The sequence below is a fragment of the Monodelphis domestica genome, chromosome 1, assembly GCF_027887165.1.
Source record: "Monodelphis domestica isolate mMonDom1 chromosome 1, mMonDom1.pri, whole genome shotgun sequence".
In the NCBI taxonomy this organism is placed as follows: Eukaryota; Metazoa; Chordata; class Mammalia; order Didelphimorphia; family Didelphidae; genus Monodelphis; species Monodelphis domestica.
The window spans coordinates 724099450-724118740 of NC_077227.1; the positions used below are offsets into that span (position 1 = coordinate 724099450).

Genomic DNA, 19291 nt, shown 5'->3' on the forward strand with positions numbered 1-19291 from the left:
TTCTGGGGCTGGAATCTGATATCCAAAAGGTCCTCATGCCAGAATTAACACTCCAAGAGAAAGAAACAGGGACTTTTCTCGAGAGATCTCATACAAAAGGGTGCCATCACTACCCAGTGTTTAGTAGATTGAACAATATGGAAAATGCAGAAATCTCTGACACCCATCTGCATCTCTGACTCATACAGAGCACTAGAGAAAGCAGCTAATGGAGACCCGACAAGGATTAGAAATCTGCCAGCTGTGTGACCCTGGGCAAGTCACTTCACTAAGTTTGCCTCAGTTTCCTCATCTGTCAAATGAGCTGGAGAAGGAAATGGCCAACCACAAATGAAACAACTGAATGATGACCAAATGGGCTTAATTATGGCACTTACTGAACTCGGTGGCTATGATGATCAAAGGAGACCTTTGTAAAGCACTTAGTACAATGCCTAGTATGTAAGCAGGTCCCTAATAAAGGCTTGTTTCTTTCCTTCCTTCCTCTACCCCAGTTCAAGGGTTCTTATCCTCTCTTGGCCAGACTATTGAGATGGAGAGCCAAGATGGCGGCTGAGCAAGATGGCGGTTTAGTAGCAGCCAAAGCTGAAACGGCTCTGAGAATCCTTCCAAACCAATCTTTAAAAAGAGCATCAAAATGACAGAAGTCAAAAACCAACAGCCTATTGCGATGGCCTCCTCCAGCCTCTCCTCCTTTCCCAAGGCACCATGTTGGGACGACCAGCCAACCATGTCTTCCCCCTGCTCAACAAGCACCAACAGCTCCTTCCTGCTTCTCGGATTAAATATAAGATCCTCCCTATCGAGTTTCCACCCATCTTTCTGGGCTTCTCTCATTCCCCACACATAGGACTTGCCTCTTCTGCCTCCCTACAGAACCTCCAGATCTGCTGTGCTATCCCATCCCACCTTGGTGATATCACCATCACCAAGAAGTCACTTCTGTCTGTTAGGTTCAGGGATCTCCTCCCCCAGGAAGGTCTCCCTGACTTCTCTACTCCTCCCCTTGAAATGACTAACTCTAAGTGTAAGTTTCTGCCAACACATCTGGTTCTTTTTTTTTCTTAAAACCCTCACCTTCCATCTTGGAGTCAATACTGTGTTTTGGCTCCAAGGCAGAAGAGTGGTAAGGGCTAGGCAATGGGGGTCAAGTGACTTGCCCAGGGTCACACAGCTGGGAAGTGTCTGAGGCAAGATTTGAACCCAGGACATTCCATCTCCAGACCTGGCTCCCTATCCTCTGAGCCCCTCTAGATGCCCCCAAAGAAAGCATTTATGAAACTCACACTATGTATCAGGCCTGGGCTGAGAACTTTACAAATATCATTTTATTTGCTATTTCCTTATTTACTGAATGCCTACCTCCTGAAGTCACTGCAAGGCAATTGTAGGAAACGGAAATTTCCAAATTATAGCCCCAAATTCATTGCAAAAGCGTGAATTTCCATAGAGTGGGTTTCCATCAAATAGGACAGTCCTGATGTTCTATGGCACTGGCTCGCTCCCTGATTGGTTTCCCTTGAGCCCAGAACAGGAGTGAAGGAAGAAGAAATTGGGGACCCTCATCAGTAGAAAAACAAAGACCATCCAGAGACCCTCCTCATTGCCCCACACTGCCCTTCCCTTGCCTCTGACTGCTTACAGGAGGCTCCCACTGGGTACCTGTGGCTGCCAAAATCCCAATCATCCTTCTAAACACAGTTCAAATCCCACCTCTTCCATCAAGCCTTCCCAGATTTCCACATACACCCCCAACCAAGAAATGAACTCTCTCACCTCCAATTTCCCATATCCCTTTGTTTATAGTTATCTGACGCTCCTGCCACAGGCTTTCTGGTATCGTTGCTCCCCAAGTCCCTGCCCCATCTCCCATCCTAGGCAGTAAGCTCCATGAGGGCAGGCGTCTTATTTCCATGAGATCATAGATCTAAGCTGGAAGAGGCATCAGAAGCCGTCTTGTCCCACATCCTCATTTGAAAGATGAAAAACTGACCTCCAGGGAAGTCAAGTGATTTGCTTAAGGTCATGCAGAGGATGTGCCACAGAGGCAGGACTGGAAACCAGGTCCAGCTGGGGACCCAGACAGGGATGGTCATTTTCTCTTTTTTCTTTTCCTTCCTTCCTTCGTTTCTTCCTTCTTTCTCTTTCTTCCTTTTTCTTTCTTTCTCTCTTCTTCCTTTTTCTTTCTTCCTTCCTTTCTTCTTTCCTTCCTCCTTCCTTCCTTCCTTCCTTCCTTCCTTCCTTCCTTTCTTTCTTTCTTTCTTTCTTTCTTTCTTTCTTTCTTTTCTCTCTTTCTCCTTGTCTTTCTTTCTTTTCTTTCTCTTTTCTTTCTTTCTTCTTTCTTTCGCTCTTTCTTTCTTTCTTCCCCCCCTTACTTTCTGTCTTAGTAACACCTCTAAGACATTAGTGCAAAGACTAGGCAGTCAGGGTTAAGTGACTTGCCTAGGGTCATGCAGGTAGGAAGTGTCTGAAGTCTGAACCCAAGTCCTCTTGACCCCAGGCCTGGTGCTCTGTCCCCTGCACCACTTTCCAAACCTTGCTTAGGGTAATGGATGAGTGACCCTGCTCTGGTAATAAGTGCTGAATGAGATGGATGGGGGAGGCTCATCACCAAAGAGCTGGGAAAGTTGCTGAATGCCCAGAACAAAGCCAGATAATTATTTTCTACAGGATTTAGATCTGGAAGTAAAGATTGATGGCAGGCCCATCATTTTATAGATTTGGAAACTGAGACCTGGAGAAGGTAATAGACTTACTCCAAATCAAGTGTTTTCTCAATAGGCAGTGTGGAGTAGTGGATAAAGACCTACACTTAAAGAGTTCTGCCTTAAGGACAGCGAGGTGGATTTGTGGATGGAAAGCCAGTTCTGGAGATAGGAGGTCCTGTGTGACCCTGGGCAAGTCACTTGACCCCACCCCCTCAGCTTAGCTCTTACTGCTCTTCCGCCTTGGAACCCCACTTAGTATCGACTCTAAGACAGAAGGAAGGGGTTTAAAAAATAAGTAAAGTCTGCCTTGGCTTCCCCTCCCACTTCAGACATTTACTAGCTGTGTGACCTTGAATAAGTAGCTTCTCTGTAACTTTCAGGCTCCTCATCCCTAAGACAAGGTGGCTGGACTCAAGGCAGGTCCTTCCTGGGTCTAAATCTGAGAGCTTAGAACTGAGCAGGGCCAGGATTGGAAGCTCGGCTTCTCTGACTCCATGGCCAGCTGGGTTGGGTGGTTGGGCTTTTCCCACATCAAAGCTGAGTTTCTCCATAGGCACAGTCCAAGGCAGGAGCGCTACGCCTCAGCAGAGTTCTGAACTGATTTTATTGGGGGGGGGTGCTACTGCCCAACAGGAAAGAGGATCTGGGGAGAGGAGGGCGAGTTCAGCCTAGATCTAGGACACAACCCAGAAGAGACACTTCGGTTGAGTGAAGAAAATCCCCTGTACTATGTGGCAAAATCAACAACCGTCTACAAGTACCTACTGTGTGCCAGAGACTAGAAATGCAGCGATCGAGTGGCATCACTAGAAGCTTCAGGAAGCCACCATTCTAGCGGGGTACAGCATGGTCACAAATCATTGGGGCTTTCCAGGAGGGAGACTGACGGCCACATCTCTCCGCACTGCTCTTAGGAAGAAGTTAGGAATTCCTCCAAAATGGCGGGGAGGATGGAGGGTAAAGTAGATTGGGGGAAGGGGCTGACCATTGCCAAAGGGAAGAAGGAAGGGCATGGACCATCCAGTATGGAGTAGAAATACAGGTCACTCTACACAAAGGAGACCAAAGGGAGGTGGGAGCCAACAGGATGAAAAGATGAAGATTTTGCATTTTATCCTATTGGCAAAAGTAAGCCACTGAAGATTTCTGAGGTGAGATAGACATTTTAAGAATATTAATTTGGAGGCAGCGAGGTGGCCAGATGTAGAGGCAGGAGGTCCTGGGCTCAAATCTGAATGTAGATACTTCCTAGCGGTGTGACCCTGGGCAAGTCACTTCACTCCCAGTTGTCTAGCCCTTGCTGCTCTTCTGCCTTGGAATCAACATTCAGTATTGATTCTCAGTTGGAAAATGGGAGTTTTTATTTATTTTTCAAGGTGACTAAGTCAATCAGTGGAATAGATCAGGTACATTATCTATAATAAATGAGCACCGTAATGTAGCGTTTGAGAAGTCCAAAGTTCACTCATTATTTGACAAAGACTTCTGGGAAAAGTGGGGGAAAGTCCGGCAGAAACTAGGCACATAAAATATCAATAATATGGAAATAGGTCTTGTTCAATGACACAGGTAAAACCTAGTGGAGTTGTGCGTCCCCTACAGGAGGGGGTTGGGAAAGAACATGAATCTTGTAACCATGGAAAAATATTCTAAATTAACATGGAAAAATATTCTAAATTAACATGGAAAATTTTCTAAATTAACATGGAAAAATATTCTAAATTAACATGGAAAAATATTCTAAATTAACATGGAAAAATATTCTAAATTAACTTTAAAATATTCTAAATTAATGTGGAAAATATTCTAAATTAACATGGAAAATTTTCTAAATTAACTTAAAAATATTCTAAATTAATGTGGAAAATGTTCTAAATTAACATGGAAATATTCTAAATTAACAAAAATATTCTAAATTAACATAAAAATATTCTAAATTAATGTGTAAAATATTCTAAATTAACAAAAATATTCTAAATTAACTTTAAAATATTCTAAATTAACATGGAAAAATATTCTAAATTAACTTAAAAATATTCTAAATTAATGTGGAAAATATTCTAAATTAACATGGAAAATTTTCTAAATTAACAAAAATATTCTAAATTAATGTGGAAAATGTTCTAAATTAACATGGAAAATATTCTAAATTAACAAAAATATTCTAAATTAACATAAAAATATTCTAAATTAATGTGGAAAATATTCTAAATTAACATGGAAATTTTTCTAAATTAACAAAAATATTCTAAATTAACATAAAAATATTCTAAATTAATGTGGAAAATGTTCTAAATTAACATGGAAAATATTCTAAATTAACAAAAATATTCTAAATTAACATAAAAATATTCTAAATTAACATGGAAAATTTTCTAAATTAACAAAAATATTCTAAATTAATGTGGAAAATGTTCTAAATTAACATGGAAAATATTCTAAATTAACAAAAATATTCTAAATTAATGTGGAAAATATTCTAAATTAACATGGAAAATATTCTAAATTAACAAAAATATTCTAAATTAACATAAAAATATTCTAAATTAATGTGGAAAATATTCTAAATTAACATGGAAAAATATTCTAAATTAACTAATTGAATGAAATCTCCCCCCCAAAAAAAGAAAGAAAAAGGAGGCATATACCATGGTGCCTTGATACATGAGCACCTTAAGTCATGAGCAATGAGATATGAATGCTCATGACGGGGATTTTTTGCTTTCAGTCACGAGCCAATATTTGAATCAGGAGCTTCCACCACCCTCCACTATAGAGTCCGTCCAAGGTTTGGTTTCACGAGTTACACGAGGCTCTTGTTCAGTTCAGTGTTTATCTGGCCATCTGTAGTGAATTGCTTTGGCTTTCTCGTTTCTTTTTGCCTTTATTATCCTTTTTTTGGCCAATTTCTTAAGGTTTAGCCATGGGCCCTGTCAACAGGGGAATTGAAGGAGTTTCAGCAGCAGCAGCAGCAGCAGCATACAGAGGTTTTGCAGGAAATTGGTGGAGAGGAGCCATAGGTACAAGCAAGATTAAGGAACTGTTGAGGATTTGGGGGAAATTAAAGAGTTTATTGAAAAGACACACCCAGAAAAAGTTGTGCCAGGTCATGCATTGGCGCTGTGGGATGGTTTGTTTCACACATTATCAAAACGTTCTGAAAGGGAGGAAGAAACAAACTTCTGTGGACAAGTTTTTATTGAAACGGTCTCTACGGGAAATCGAGGAAAGTGTGGCAAAAAGGCCAAAATTCAATGAAGAAAGTGACGCTAATTAAGTAAAAATTTTTAAATAGGCATGAAGTTTAGGGACAAAGTTGCATATCGTAAGCAATGTGTAGGGTCAATTTTGCATTCGAATGTAGCATTAAGTGTTTCGAGAATGGGTTATGTTAAGCAATAGCGCAAGAAATGAAAATCTTCTCCTGACCTTGAAGGTAAATAACATTTCATAAGCAAGTTTATTTCTTTACATTCTTTCTTATTATCTATAAATATATTTATTTGTTATTTGTAAAGTACATTTTCATATTTAAAAGCCTATCAAACAAAAAATTCATGTGTTTTTGGAGGGGGGGACTGGAAGAGATTAATTGTATTTCCATTCATTTAAATGAGGAAATTCAATTGGAGACACAAATTGAGTTACGAGCTTGGCCGTGGAACTAATTAAACCCGTGTGTCAAGGTGCCACCGTACCAACGTCTCAGACTGTATGCCACAATAAACTCAAGATGAGTGCATGATTAGTCCTAAAGGATGACATCAAAAGCAAATGAATGGAGCCTGAAAGATATCACCTGTCAGAGTTCACAAGTGATAAAACGGCTGATTTCAATTATGCAAAATTAGAAGAAGTTTGCACAAATAACAAGAAAGAAACTAAAATATGAAGCTGGAAAAAAATCTTTGCAGCAAGTTTCCCTAATAAAGGTCTCATTTCTCAAATATAAAAGGAACGGAGCTTATATTTACTTATATTTACTATAAGAGCCATTCCCCACTTGATAAAGGGATAGAAACTGGCAGTTTTCATTAGAAATCGAAGCTTTCTATAGCCATGTGCAAAAATGCTCTAAATCACTAATAATTGAAGAAATGCCCATGAAAACAATTCTGATGTATCACCTTGTACCCACTGGATTGGCTAAAATGACAGAAAAGGAAAGATAAATGCTGGAGAGGACATGGGGAAATAGGTGCACTAATACACCACCAGTAGAGTTGTGAACTGGTCCAATCATTCTTGATAACGATTTGGAACAATGGTCAAAAAGCTATTAGACTATTAAACAGTAGCATCACTACTAGGTCTATACCTCCAAGGAGACAAAAAAAAATAGGAAAGGCCCATACATGCACAAATATTTATAATAGCTTTTTGTGATGGCCAAGAACTAAGACATGAGGGGATGCCCATCCATCAGGGAATGGCTGAACAAGTTATGGTATATGGTATGGGCTAGGCAAGGAGGGTTAAGGGACTTGCCTGGGGACACCCAGCTCGGCTACCATATTTCATGATGAAAAAAAAAAGAAATCCACCTCCGGATAAAGAACTGATGGATTCAATGTAGAGAATGAAGCATATTTCTTTCTTTCCTTCATTTCTTCTTTATTTTCTTCCTTTTTTAATCATGGCTAATGAAGGAATTTGCTTTGCATGACTTCATTTTCGATGGATATTATATTTCTCGTCTTCTCCAATGAAGTGAGAGAAGAGATAGGAAAATTAAATTTAAAAAAAAGATGAATTAGTTCTCCCCTCATTGGAGGTCTTTAAGCAAACTGTTTGGTAACTCCTTGTTTTGTAGGTAGATAAATAAGGCTTTCTTTAGGAACTAGGTTGGCCATTGGGTTCCTGCCAAGTCTGTGAAATGTATACTGATGGAGAAACTCATTAGACTGACTAATAATTGCATATTACGACATGAGAAATAGTTAAGTCCACTTTGTGTGAAATGTTTTGGCTGGTCTCTTTTAAATTATTATGGATTTGGGGGACAGCCAAGTAGCTCAGGAGATTGGGAGCCAGGTCTAGAGATAGAAGGTTCTGGATTCAAATGAGACCTCAGTGATGCTGCAGGGTGTCGAGGTGATGGAGGTACGTCCCTGCTTTCTCTTCTGCTTGGTGCTGTTACTCAGCAGTTCTTTATTCTGTTGTCAGAGGATCAGATGTGACAGGGGCATGCATGTGAATGGGAAATGCTTTGTTGCAAAAGAGCCTTTTAGGGCTGCCTCTTGTTCTAGACATAAGCTTCTTTCTTATCACCAAACAGAGCCTAATCTACACATTTCAGGTGACTGTATGACTGTATCCTTCTCTGATCTAATAAGCATTCAGCATTAGGTGCCAGTCACAAAGATCAAACGAACAATGATACTCACTTTCAAGGAGCTTATGCTAGATTGGGGTGGGGGAGATATGACATATAAATACACTTTATTGGGGTCCCGTGGCTGGCACATATACACCTAATCAATGCTTCAGTCAAATTTCACTGGTGGAAAAAGGTTGGTATAGTCACACAGCACTTGTGTCAGAGGCAGTACAGGTCTTCCTGCCCTCTCTCCTCTCTAAAGCAGCAGAATATAAATTATTATTTTGAGCAGGGAAGAGAGCCTTCACATCTAGAGAATTCTGGAGAGACTTCCCAAAGGAAATGACAGGGGAAAATGCCTTTTGAAGGAAGGTGGAAATTCTAAGAGGAGGGAGTGCATTCCAGGCACAAACTGCACAAAGGTGGGAAATAAAAGTTCCTTTTTAACTTGCTTCATATACATACTAATAAGTGTATACATAATACATTTTAAAAGTATCCCTGTAGGGGGCAACTAAGTGGCCCAAAGGATTCAGAGATGGAAGGTCTTGGGTTCAAATTTAGCCTGATACTCCCTATCTGGGTGTCCCTGGGCGAGTCACTTAATCCCAGTTGCCTAGCTCTCATGGCTCTTCTGCCTTGGAACCGACATGCAGTATTGACTGTAAGATAAAAGTTGAGGCTTTTTGTTTTTAGTATCCCTATCCTTTTCCCTCTCAAACTTAATTGGGTAGCTGCCGGAAGCCATCAAAGATCACGCTGTTTGACACAGTCCATGTGGAAACCGGGAACTGCAAAGCAGCCCCCAAGAAGGATGGAAACACCCACTGAAACCCTAGGTGACATTCCTTGTTGGCATTCCCTTATTATTGGAATTGCTATGATTATTATTCTTACTTAGCCCAAGGAAAAATAGATGAGAGCAACATGCTTGCAGGGTTAATAGAGAAGTCCCACTCTGTCCCCCCAGGATATTACCAGGAGATCCCACTTACAAAATTAAACCTAAGGATTCTTATATACCCACTTAGATAGGACCCTCTTTTCTGGACATAAAAACTTCTGGCAAATCTGTGCTCTGAATTCCCTAACCTATATCTGGGTCATGTTGATTCTACCCTCTGATCCTGCACTTTGCAACAATGTTTCATTGACTATCTCCCTAGGCTTCCTGTCTGTTGTTCAGTTATATGGAAACATGTATGTTGAGAATGAAACTGTGTGCCAAGTAGATGTGTGATCATGGGGGTATAAAATAAAGCCAGGCCCCAGCCAATGTGGAACAGTTTATCCTGTGAAACCTGTGCGGTGGGTTGAATGTGAAAGCTGTGTCCCATCCATCATTTCGCCGACACCATCCCACCTCCAAGACCCCATACCCTGTAGGAGGCTGGCCAACCCCACAGCAGGTAGCTTCCTAATCTTATAGCCTTTGACTACTACTTTCTAATCCCATTTCTGCACAACAGCATATTACATTTTAATTCAATTTGCACATATTTCCAGCAATGTTGCATGAGATTAAAGCTCACCACATTGACACAATGGATCTGTTCCAGTTGACATCTATTTTTTGTCCTTCCAATATCAACAAATGCTCTCATTCATCTGGTTGAGCTGTGTCAACCTTTCTGCAAGCACATTTTCCCCATAACCACTTTTCATTTTGCCAGACTACACTGTGCTCCTAATATTCTACTATCCTTTGATGTAGTGATTTGCATGTAAGCCCATACCCTAAATTAGTGTTACCCTTAATGATGATTTGTTTGACAAGGAACTCCAAATGTTTGTTGGATGAGGGCTCGCTCTAGGTTCTTTGGTTTTAAAGGTTCTGAATCAGCTACATTTCTAAAAAAATAACAGAGCCACTATCTTTAATTTTATCCACTTTTCCAAGTTTGTTCAACAGGTAAAAGTGGGGTTGCTAGGATTACTTTTTGCCCTAACTTTAGCCTTTCTCAATCTTTATATTTTTATTTGACTTGAAGACATTGGGGCATTCTAGCAAAGATCACTTTTCCTGATGTCCTTCTAGGCTCTTGATTTCTGCAGTTTTCCATACCTCTTCTTAGAGAAAGTTCTCATGAAGGCTTTTGAGTACTCTCTAGTCCTTGATCCCAAACCATGTTCCTCCATGTAGTGGAACCCAGCATGGAAGTCATCAGTATCTTAATGCCATGTTGATTGAGTTTGGAGAATACTGTCAAATTACCTGAGAGAATTTCTCCATTCTATGGCAGTCTGCTTTTGCTCATTTTGAACCCTACAAGGCAAGACACTCATCTTGCATTAAATTTCTTGCTGTTTGGGTGACTATGATAGAAACAACTCTGCCAACTTCTTTATTTAGCTGGGAAGAATTTGAGCTGCCCTTCCCCTCCAATTAGGTGTGTATTTTTTTTTTATCTTCTAGCTTCATTTGTAACAAGAATATTTAACATGTAGTTCAGGTCCTCCAAAAGGATGTCAATTCATTGTCTGGGAATAGAATGCCCATTCGTGTGTATCATTTCAATGATCTGTGACTTCACAGTCCTATTGTGAGGATCAGAATTCCAAAAGTGTGTGATGGATTTTGGAAACCTCAAAATGTCGACTATCGGCTATTTCCGATGTCTCGAAACATACAAATGCCAAGTTCTATGAAGATTTCTGATCGTCCACTATGGAAGCGCTCTCTCCCGAATCTGACCACAGAGCACTCTGGACACCTTGGGCTAATCAATCATCAAGTATTTGTTAAATGTCTCGTGTGGATCAGAAACAGGACTGAGAACTCTTTTGTACTTATGACTTACGTTGTCTGCATTTTTAAACCTCGTCATTCCTAATTAGGTCAAAAGCTGCTCGACAACAGGGGCCTTATTCTATGTCTTTGGATCTCCCAGGAGCCTAGCACTGCACAGAGCAAGCGGACCAAAAATCAAATTAGGATCCCAAAGCAGGCTCCTGGCTTCAAGTTCACCTTGCTAACTACAAATCAGAGATGGTCAAAAGCTTCTGGTAGAGGATGGAAGCTTCCCCAGCACGCTGTCGCTTCTCTGGGTCCCAGGGGTCCTCAGCCACACGTTTAGACCTGGGTGGCCCACCACCGAATGAGGGAAATCCCAAAGCCTTCTCGGTGTCTGGGTCTCTGAAAATACACGCAGGGACCCAAATCAGGGACTTCCCTAAAAGGAATGAACGTTGTGCCGTGAGATTTGGGCCCCAAGCAAGAGAAACTCCTTCGTCAGAAGATACAAAGTGGTCCTTCAGCAGGTCCACGGGAGAATGTTAACAGGTGTGGAAACAAGTGAATTCCGGAAGGCAACATGAGGATGATCAGGAGGGGAGACATCTAAGGTCTCTGAAAGGTCCGGACGTCCTCCCTGGCTTCTGGGAAGAGAACCATCTTGTTGGGTCTTCTTTGCCTCACTCCAATACGCTCTCTTACAACGTGAGGGGGTCTGTGGGCTGGGAAACGGGAAGGAGTGGGCACGGCCATAGGACGGAGGACGGAAAATGGCAGAATTCTGAACGTTTAGCCACAAAAGCTTGCAGAATACACGCTGCCCACGCCGGCGGGGAAGGGGCTTTCTCCCTCCTGTCCACAGTCCGCTGGGCAGCGCCTACGAGGGGACTTCATAAGGTACCCCGGGAAGGCGCCGTGAACGCGAGGCACGCTGGGCACAGGCTCCCCCAACACAGTGTGCAGGGGCACAACGGCGAGACGCATAGACTCCATGGGGACGCCGGACCCCTCAAGTCCCTCACACGTGCCAGAAGCTCCCGGGCCCTCCCCAAAGCAGACGGACAGAACAGGCCACGGTGCACGTGTTAAATAGTGTTTATTGTCAGCGTTATTGCCTATGGTCTAGGGTGCAGCTTTATTGTGCCTTTGCAGATACATATTTAAAAACGGGCCCGATCTCGTACATGGAGCTCCGTAGGGTACTTACAGTGCAACGCTGTGTGACGTCCTGACAGACACACAAGACAGCCCTACAGCAGAGGAGCGACACAGAGATCCTGAGCCGGAGGAGCGAGGACGGGAGGCGGCGCCTGCCACAGAGGCTTCGGAGAGCCTAAGAGCGGGGACGTCGCCGCGCGCAATCCTGAGGAGACGCCCGGCCCGGCCCTCCCTGCGGCGCCCCCCCAGCTCACCCCGGGGAGCCCGTCCCCAGCTCGTCGCGCCACAGACAGAACGAACGGAGGGAGCGCCGCTGAGCCGGCGGCCCCCCGAGAAGAATCACTGCGGGGGGAGAGGACGGAGAGTGTTCTGGAAGCCGACCTTGGCTGCAGAAAGGCCCCCCGCCCGGCGAATGGCGGGTCCTTCCGCCCAGTTTTGGTATCTGTCGCGGCCCCTCCCCCCTCCTTCCCTGCCTCTGGGAGGGTTTCTCGTGAAATACACACACTGACACGGACGCCTCTAGTGCAGGGCGGCCGGGGCCCAGGCAGCACCAGGACCCTTAGTAGAGGTGAGAGGCGGCCTCTTTCCCCGTGAAGAGGAGCTCAAACGGGGAAGCCAGCCCGAGCCCCGAAAACTGGGCCGGAAAGAGAAGAGCCGGGGCTCCCAGAGTCCGAGGACTCGCACGGCCTTCCTGCGGTCCGCCAGTGGCCCCATAGGGAACCTTGAGCATCCGCTGGGCAGGAGGCCGCCCCCGCCGCTACCCTGAGGAGGAGCCATCTCGCGCCTGCTGCCCCTCGTCTTCTTTGGTTACCAGGTACAAAAGCTCGGCCGCGCGTCGTCTCGAGCGAATGGACACGCGCTTTACCCCCGCGCTGACTGGCTCCCCTGGGGGCGCCCACGCTGCCCCGCCCGGGGGGCCGGAGGGGGGATGGAAAGTCACATCCAGACGCTCTAGTGAAGTCGCTTCTCAACGTAAGCTTTGCGAGCTACAAGTCTACCAGAACGTCCTGCGCTGAGACAAAGAACAGTCTGCGGCAGGTCTATGGCTTATGGTCTTGCCGACGGCCAGTGTCTGCTCGGAGCGTCCGAGCCCCTTCTTCAGGCACTCTTGGGTTCCCACGAACTCAAGGGGAAGTCCGAGGAGGAGCCTGGCGGGGGCTCCACCTGCCCAGGGAACAAGCAGACCCCGCAGACCCCAAAGGCAAGGAGCTGCTCCGGGCCGGCCCCCAACGGTGGCCCAGATGCCATCTGCCGGTGTCGGATCTCGTCCACGTGAACGTGAGGGCCATCCAAGGTCCACAGCCAGCGGGAGAATGGGTGGGCACCAAGGGCCACCCCGCAGAAGAGGCCCAAGCACGGCCCAGGGGTTCCCGGCGGGGGTTCACGCGGTGCCTCGGACGGCACCGAGAGTCAAGCTTGAAGAGGGTGCCCTGTCTGTCTGCCTCCTTCTTCACGCCTCAGGAAGTTCTTGCATCGATGCCCAGTTCCGAGTCCAAGAAAACAGAGCTTCCGAAACGCTACCACGGTGCCGTGGGCGCTTGCTCCGCCCAGAGAACGCCGGACAAACAAAGCTCTTTCACGGTCACCTTCCACGCCGCGGGCAGATGAGCAGCGCATCCAAGGGGGCCTCCCGAGAGAGAAGGGCCAGGCCGCATCGGGAAGAGCGTGAGGGAAGGACGCCTAAAACACAAACGGCGACCAGCAGATGGACTGAGGGGCTCGAGGACGCTGGCCGGCTTCTCAGTCGATGCACGTTGAGCACTGCAGCCTACAGCCGGACACGCACCCCCCAAAGGGCCAGCGAAGAAGCGGCCGGCTCGGGGCTGGCCACGACCCACGGGGCCCTGGAAAGCCACCTCTCGAGGCAGGCGTTCAAGGATCCGGGGAGCCCCGTCCCCTGCAGGGCTCTGACTTCCTAAACCCTCATATGGAGTTTTCTTCAAATAAGCATCTCTCGTAGGCCCCAGCCAGGCTGCAGATGACGGCAAAGCCGGAGGTGGAAGTCCAACCGTCGGCCCTGGGAAGGGCCACGGACAGACAGGCAGACAGACAGATGACGGACATCCGTGGATGCATGTCTGACGTCTACAAGAGTTGCCAGGAGAAGGGGCAGAAGGAAACACTTGAAAGCAGACACTGAATATATCACAGCTTGTTTTCTTCTTTAAGCAAAAAATACAAATGCATTTTATAAGCACTATTCAATTTATCAAACGTTTTCTGAAGTGTTTTTAATTATGTACACAGAACAGGAAATAAAACTTTCACAAACATTCTTCGGAGATGAGAATCACCAAGAAGAGGCTGACAGAGTAAAAGCAGGAGAAGTATTCAACACAGGGGAGGGCGATTCCTCATTTCTGCTCTTAAAAAGTAAAAAATCACCATAGAATGAAGTACAAAAACCGGCATTGAATGACAAGTGCTGGTGTATTGACTTGATCAGAAACGAAGACCAAGAGTACAACGAAGCCCTGCGGGAGGTCGGCCGGGAGCCCGCGCCCTCTGCGGCGTGGACACAGCCAGGGCTGAGCGCCGGCTTCGAGCGGCCCAGCAGTCCACGGTGTGCGGCGTCCATACAACGAGTGCGGTCGGGTCTTCGGAAGCGCCCCTGCAGCGCTCCCGGGGCTCCCTTACAGACAGACTGCTGCGAGTCTCCTCTTCAGAAAAAGATCTGCTTGGCGTCTCCCGGGCTCTGCTCCATCGGGCAGTAGGGACACTTCAATCTAGAGACAGAGGGACACGGTCACCGGGGGGGGTCTGCGCTCGTGGGGCCAGGCGGCTGGATCCCACGGGCCCCAGAGAAGGAGCTTTGCTTAGGAGAGGCTCGGCCAGCCTCCTTCACCAACAAGGTGAAAATGGCCTGGCACGAACTTGGAACGCCTCGACGAGGGAAGCCCGACCCCCGTACCTCCGTGCGCACACTCGGCCGAAAGGAACTCACGGCTGCGCCAGAGTCCAAACGGCCGCCACACACAAGGGGTCGGGGGGCCACCAGCCTCCTCCTTTACAGGGAAGAGGGCGGAGCAAACCCAACGGACAGAGCCCCCGGGGCCGCCAAAGGCCCAAGGGACGAAGGGCCCGGCCTGGGCTCGCACTGCATGTGTGGCCCTGGAAGAAGGCAACCCCAGGAGGCCAGCACGAGCTCGCCACCCCCCGCCGCCCCGGCTCCCACGGCCCCTCGGGACACTCACTTGCTGCCGTTGAACATCTTGTTGAGCGCATCTCTGGAGATGATGTGGCCGCAGACCAGCTTCATGGGCGGATTGTTGTCCGTCGTCTGCTGGCGAAGAATGGGACAGGCAAATATAGAGTGGTACCAGCACTTTTTCCCGAGGTCCACTTCAATCTGTTTAGAAACAAAACACAGAGAGATGAAGCCGAGCAGCTGCTGGAGGTCAGATATGCTGCGCCTCCCCTCGCCTCTGCTCCTTCCTCTCTCTCCACCCTTGCCTCCTTCATGCTCTGCTGCGAGCTCCCAGCAGCCTCTGCTCCTTCCTCTCTCTCCACCCTCGCCTCCTTCACACTCTGCTGTGAGCTCCCAGCAGCCTCCACTCCTTCCTCTCTCTCCACCCTCGCCTCCTTCACACTCTGCCGTGAGCTCCCAGCAGCCTCTGCTCCTTCCTCTCTCCACCCTCGCCTCCTTCACACTCTGCCGTGAGCTCCCAGCAGCCTCCGCTCCTTCCTCTCTCTCCACCCTCGCCTCCTTCACGCCTATCCCAGGAGGCTGGGGGGGGGGGGGGGGGCGGCGAGCCTGGACTCACGGGCAGCTCGTCCTTCTGGTTCCACACGCCCGTGCACTGCCTCTGCTCGATCACCGCCTTGATGTTGATGAGAGCCGGCAGGGCCACGCAGCCCGCCGAGAAGCTGCCGGGGACAGAGGAGACACCAGTGAGACCCGCCTCGAGGCCCTGCAGTCCTCGCTGGGACCAAAGGCGGGGGAAGCCCCGAGGGAGAGCGGGACCCCGCGAGTCTTCAGTGGATTCTGAAGCCCCTCGGCAGCAGCGACCCAGGAGCGACAGCAGATGCTGTGTGCACCTGCTGACCGGGCGGGGACGTGACCCCCAGGGACCCGAGCCGCCTTTTACATCGCCCAGAGAAGGGAGGGAAGCCCGAGGCCGCAGGGAAGCAGCCTCGGGCTAAGTGGAACAGCGACATTAGAACCCGGGTTCTTGGCCTGGAGAGGCGGCAGCTCTTCCCGCCACTCCCTGCCGTCCTGGGCTTTAGCTCCACTTTTCAGAGAAGCGCCAGGCGCCCGCCCCCTTCTCTGCCCCCCAAGGAACCCCAGCCCTGCCGGGCACAGCTTCCGGGATCTCCAGCCGCTGGGTCCGCCCAGAGGCCCTCCCGGGGTGCCGCCACTCTTGGGCTCACACTAAGAAGGCACCTCCGACTCCCAGCTCGCTCTGTGATTCGAGCACGAGAGGCACCAAGCGGGCAGCCCCCGACACTCCCAGAGCAGCTCAAGCCTGAGGCGGGGTGAGCTTGCGGGCCCCTGGGAAGGGCGGGCCGGAGGCCCCAACGCCGCCCCGAGCCACCCGAGCCCGGGCTCCCCCGCACCTGACGCTGAGCGGCGACTCCACCGACAGCCCGAGCAGGGCACAGGCGTCCCGGGTGAAGATGTCGCAGATGTCGGCCCACTGGTTGGCATCGAGCAGGTGCACGTAGGGCGAGTTCTCGATGCCCTGCCGCAGGTACACCAGGCTCCCCATCAGCACCTGGATGTCTGAGGGACAAAAGCAGCGTCAGCAGCCCGACACGGGCTCTGGGGCGGCTCCGAGCTTCCCGCCTTCCCTCGTCGGGGCCTTCTGAAGCACGGCGAGCCGAGCGGATCCTCCCGGGGAGGAGAAAGGTTTTCTGTGCCAGGCCTCGATGGGCGCGCGCGCACGCTCCGACGCGTCCAGCCGGAGGTCGGCCCCGGCCCTGGAGGCCCCCAGATCCCCCGACCTCGCGCACGCCTGGGCCTCCAGAGGCTCCCTCCCGACTCCACTCCTCGGGCCACGTTCCCTCCCTGGCTGGCTGAGCCCGGGCGCTCCTTCCCTCAGGCACCCTCAGATCCCTCGTCAGCGGGCCCTTCGCGCCTGCTCTGTGAGCTCGTCAGAGCCAACGAGCCGGCGGGCCCTCCCGGGGCGCCATGGGGAAGCACGCCGTGCCCGCGGCCCCTCAGAGGGGAAGCCCTCTGTTCCGGGAGGCAGGAAGGAGCAGAGACGGAGCGAGGCCCGCAGGAAGCCAGGAGGCAGGAGCCTGGGGAGGAGCCTCCACGCGTGGGGCCGAGCCCTGGAAGGGCCCGGCCGCTCAGTCAGGAGACAGACGGGGAAAGGGGAAAATGGGAACGGTCCAAAGCGGCCAGGCGGGGGCAGCCGGGAGAGCTGGCTGAAGGGGCCGGGCTCTGGGGAGAGCGCCCGAGGGGGCGGGCCGGGAGCCAGTGGGCAGCAGGAAGGACGACGGGTCCTCAGCAGCCTCAGCCAAGGGGGAGAAAGAGTTCTATTGGGGCGTCCGAATTCAAGAGGCCTAACAGGCACTTGGGGAGGGAGGGCCTGGCCAAGACCCAAGGCCTGGGCCCTCCGGAGAGGGAGGAGAGAGGCAGGGCTGCGGCGAGGGGACGCCCACGAAGAGGCCTCGGACAGGGCCCGGACCGTCTGTGTGCCCACGAGGAGGGCCTGCGCCGCAGCAAAGGCCGCCGGAGAGGGGCCGGAGGCAGAGGGCAGCTCCAAAGGCGTCCGGGAGGCCTGTCAGGGACTTGGAGCCGCCAAAGGGAGGAAAGGGAAGGGGACGGGCGGCCGGTCCCCCGTGGGGGAGGACGTGGGTTCCGCTGGGTGGCCGGGTGGCCCCATTGCATTCGCCTCGCCCCTGCCTTGTGTCTCGGAGCTGTGGCCAAGCCGGAAAGGAGGAGGCCAGGAAGGGATGGAGGACGCGCCTCTGACTGACCGGGCCCGGGAGAGGGACGGAGGCCCCCTTACCTTTCTGGTGGTTCAGGGCGAAGGGCTGGAAATTCTTGGCGTACTGCAGGGCCTCGCGCTGGTTCGCCGTCCCGCCCATCAACAAGCTAATGAAGTAGAGTCGGTGCAGCTTGAACTCCAGGGAGCTGTTCTGGGCCATGAGCATCTCCCGATTGGACACGGCCCATCTGCAGGGAAGGAAGAGGACGCGTCAGGTAGTCGCAGTCAGCCTGTCCAACAGCACTCCGGAAGGAGAAGGGGCGCGCTGCCCCCTGGTGGGCCGGCCGGCACCTGCGCCGATCCCCAGAGCCCAAAGGGGGCTCTTTAAAAGGGCAGCAAACCATGCAGAAGAGCTGAGGGCCGGGCAATGGGGCTTAAGTGACTTGCCCAGGGTCACACAGCTAGATGGGAACCCAGGCCACCTCCAGGGCGACCGCTCCACCCAGACGCTCACTTGGCCCGCCATGAGCCTTGTCTAAGACCAACCGTGAAACAGAAGAGCCAACCTCGGGGCTGGATCTTCCTGGGAGCGACGCGTCAGCACCGCGCCGGCAGCCTGCCTTGGTCCCGGGGCACAGGCAGCCCCCGGCCGGCACCCAGGACGCCTTGACAAGGGATTTGCTGACTGAAGGCGCAGAGCCACGCTTGCCCGCTCTGGAGCCTGGCCTGGCCCTCACCCGCTGGGCGCCCTCAGGGCGTCTGACCAAGGAGGAGCCCCTGGCAGAAGCCGGAGCTCTGGAGCGCCTCTCACTGGCCACGCTCAGGTGACCAACAAGCTCCTGAAGGCCCAGACGGCGATCGCCACACCTGAGGCCACAGACCGGGCCCGAGTCAGGGAGGCCCGAGTTCAAACGGTTGGGAGCGCTTTTAAGCTGGGTGAGCCTGGGCAAGTCTTGGAGCCAGCGTCTGCCTCAGTTTCCTCATCTATGGAATGGGCATAATAATAGAGCTTCTCTCTCCGAGCTGTCGGGAGCCTGAAATCATCGGACACTGGCAGCCCTCTAAGAAAGAGGCGCAGACATGAGCCGCCCACCCTTCCGTCTCCCTGCCCTGGACCACGGTAAGAGCCGGCAGAGCCAGGAGCTCGCCGATGGCCGGACACACAGGGCTCCGTCTGCTTTCAGTGCGGAGGGGGCAGCCCACGCTGGGCTCCACGGAGGCCGAAGGCTCCTGGCCCAGTCCCGGGCAGTGATGCCACGGGAGAGGGTGAATGGAAGGATGCTGGGCCGGAAGGCCGGGCGCTGGCGCAGAAAGGAGGGGAAGGGGAGACAAGAGGCCCGTATACGGGGGACACGGGACGGGGATGGCTAAAAACAAGCTCAGAAAAACAGGGCCCAAAGAGAAAACGCCGCTCACTGGCTGGGAAGGATAAACGAGGCATGTCTGGTTGTAAAGATGGCCCAGGACGTGGCTGGGTGGAAACATGTTAGGATCC

At 50.4% G+C, this 19291-nt stretch overlaps 1 protein-coding gene across 1 annotated transcript in view; it reads right to left on the reverse strand.

The window, feature by feature from the left end:
• Window positions 1-11839: 11839 nt before the first annotated feature.
• Window positions 11840-19291, reverse strand: part of RMND5A (required for meiotic nuclear division 5 homolog A) — a 61871-nt gene continuing 54419 nt past the window's right edge. The window contains exons 5-9 of the mRNA XM_056813180.1: window positions 17878-18044; window positions 16478-16643; window positions 15685-15787; window positions 15115-15269; window positions 11840-14646 (exon numbers count right to left, since the gene is read on the reverse strand). Coding sequence (XP_056669158.1) covers window positions 14583-14646; window positions 15115-15269; window positions 15685-15787; window positions 16478-16643; window positions 17878-18044 — 655 coding nt within the window. The 3' untranslated portion in view covers window positions 11840-14582. The remainder of the gene's footprint in view (window positions 14647-15114; window positions 15270-15684; window positions 15788-16477; window positions 16644-17877; window positions 18045-19291) is intronic.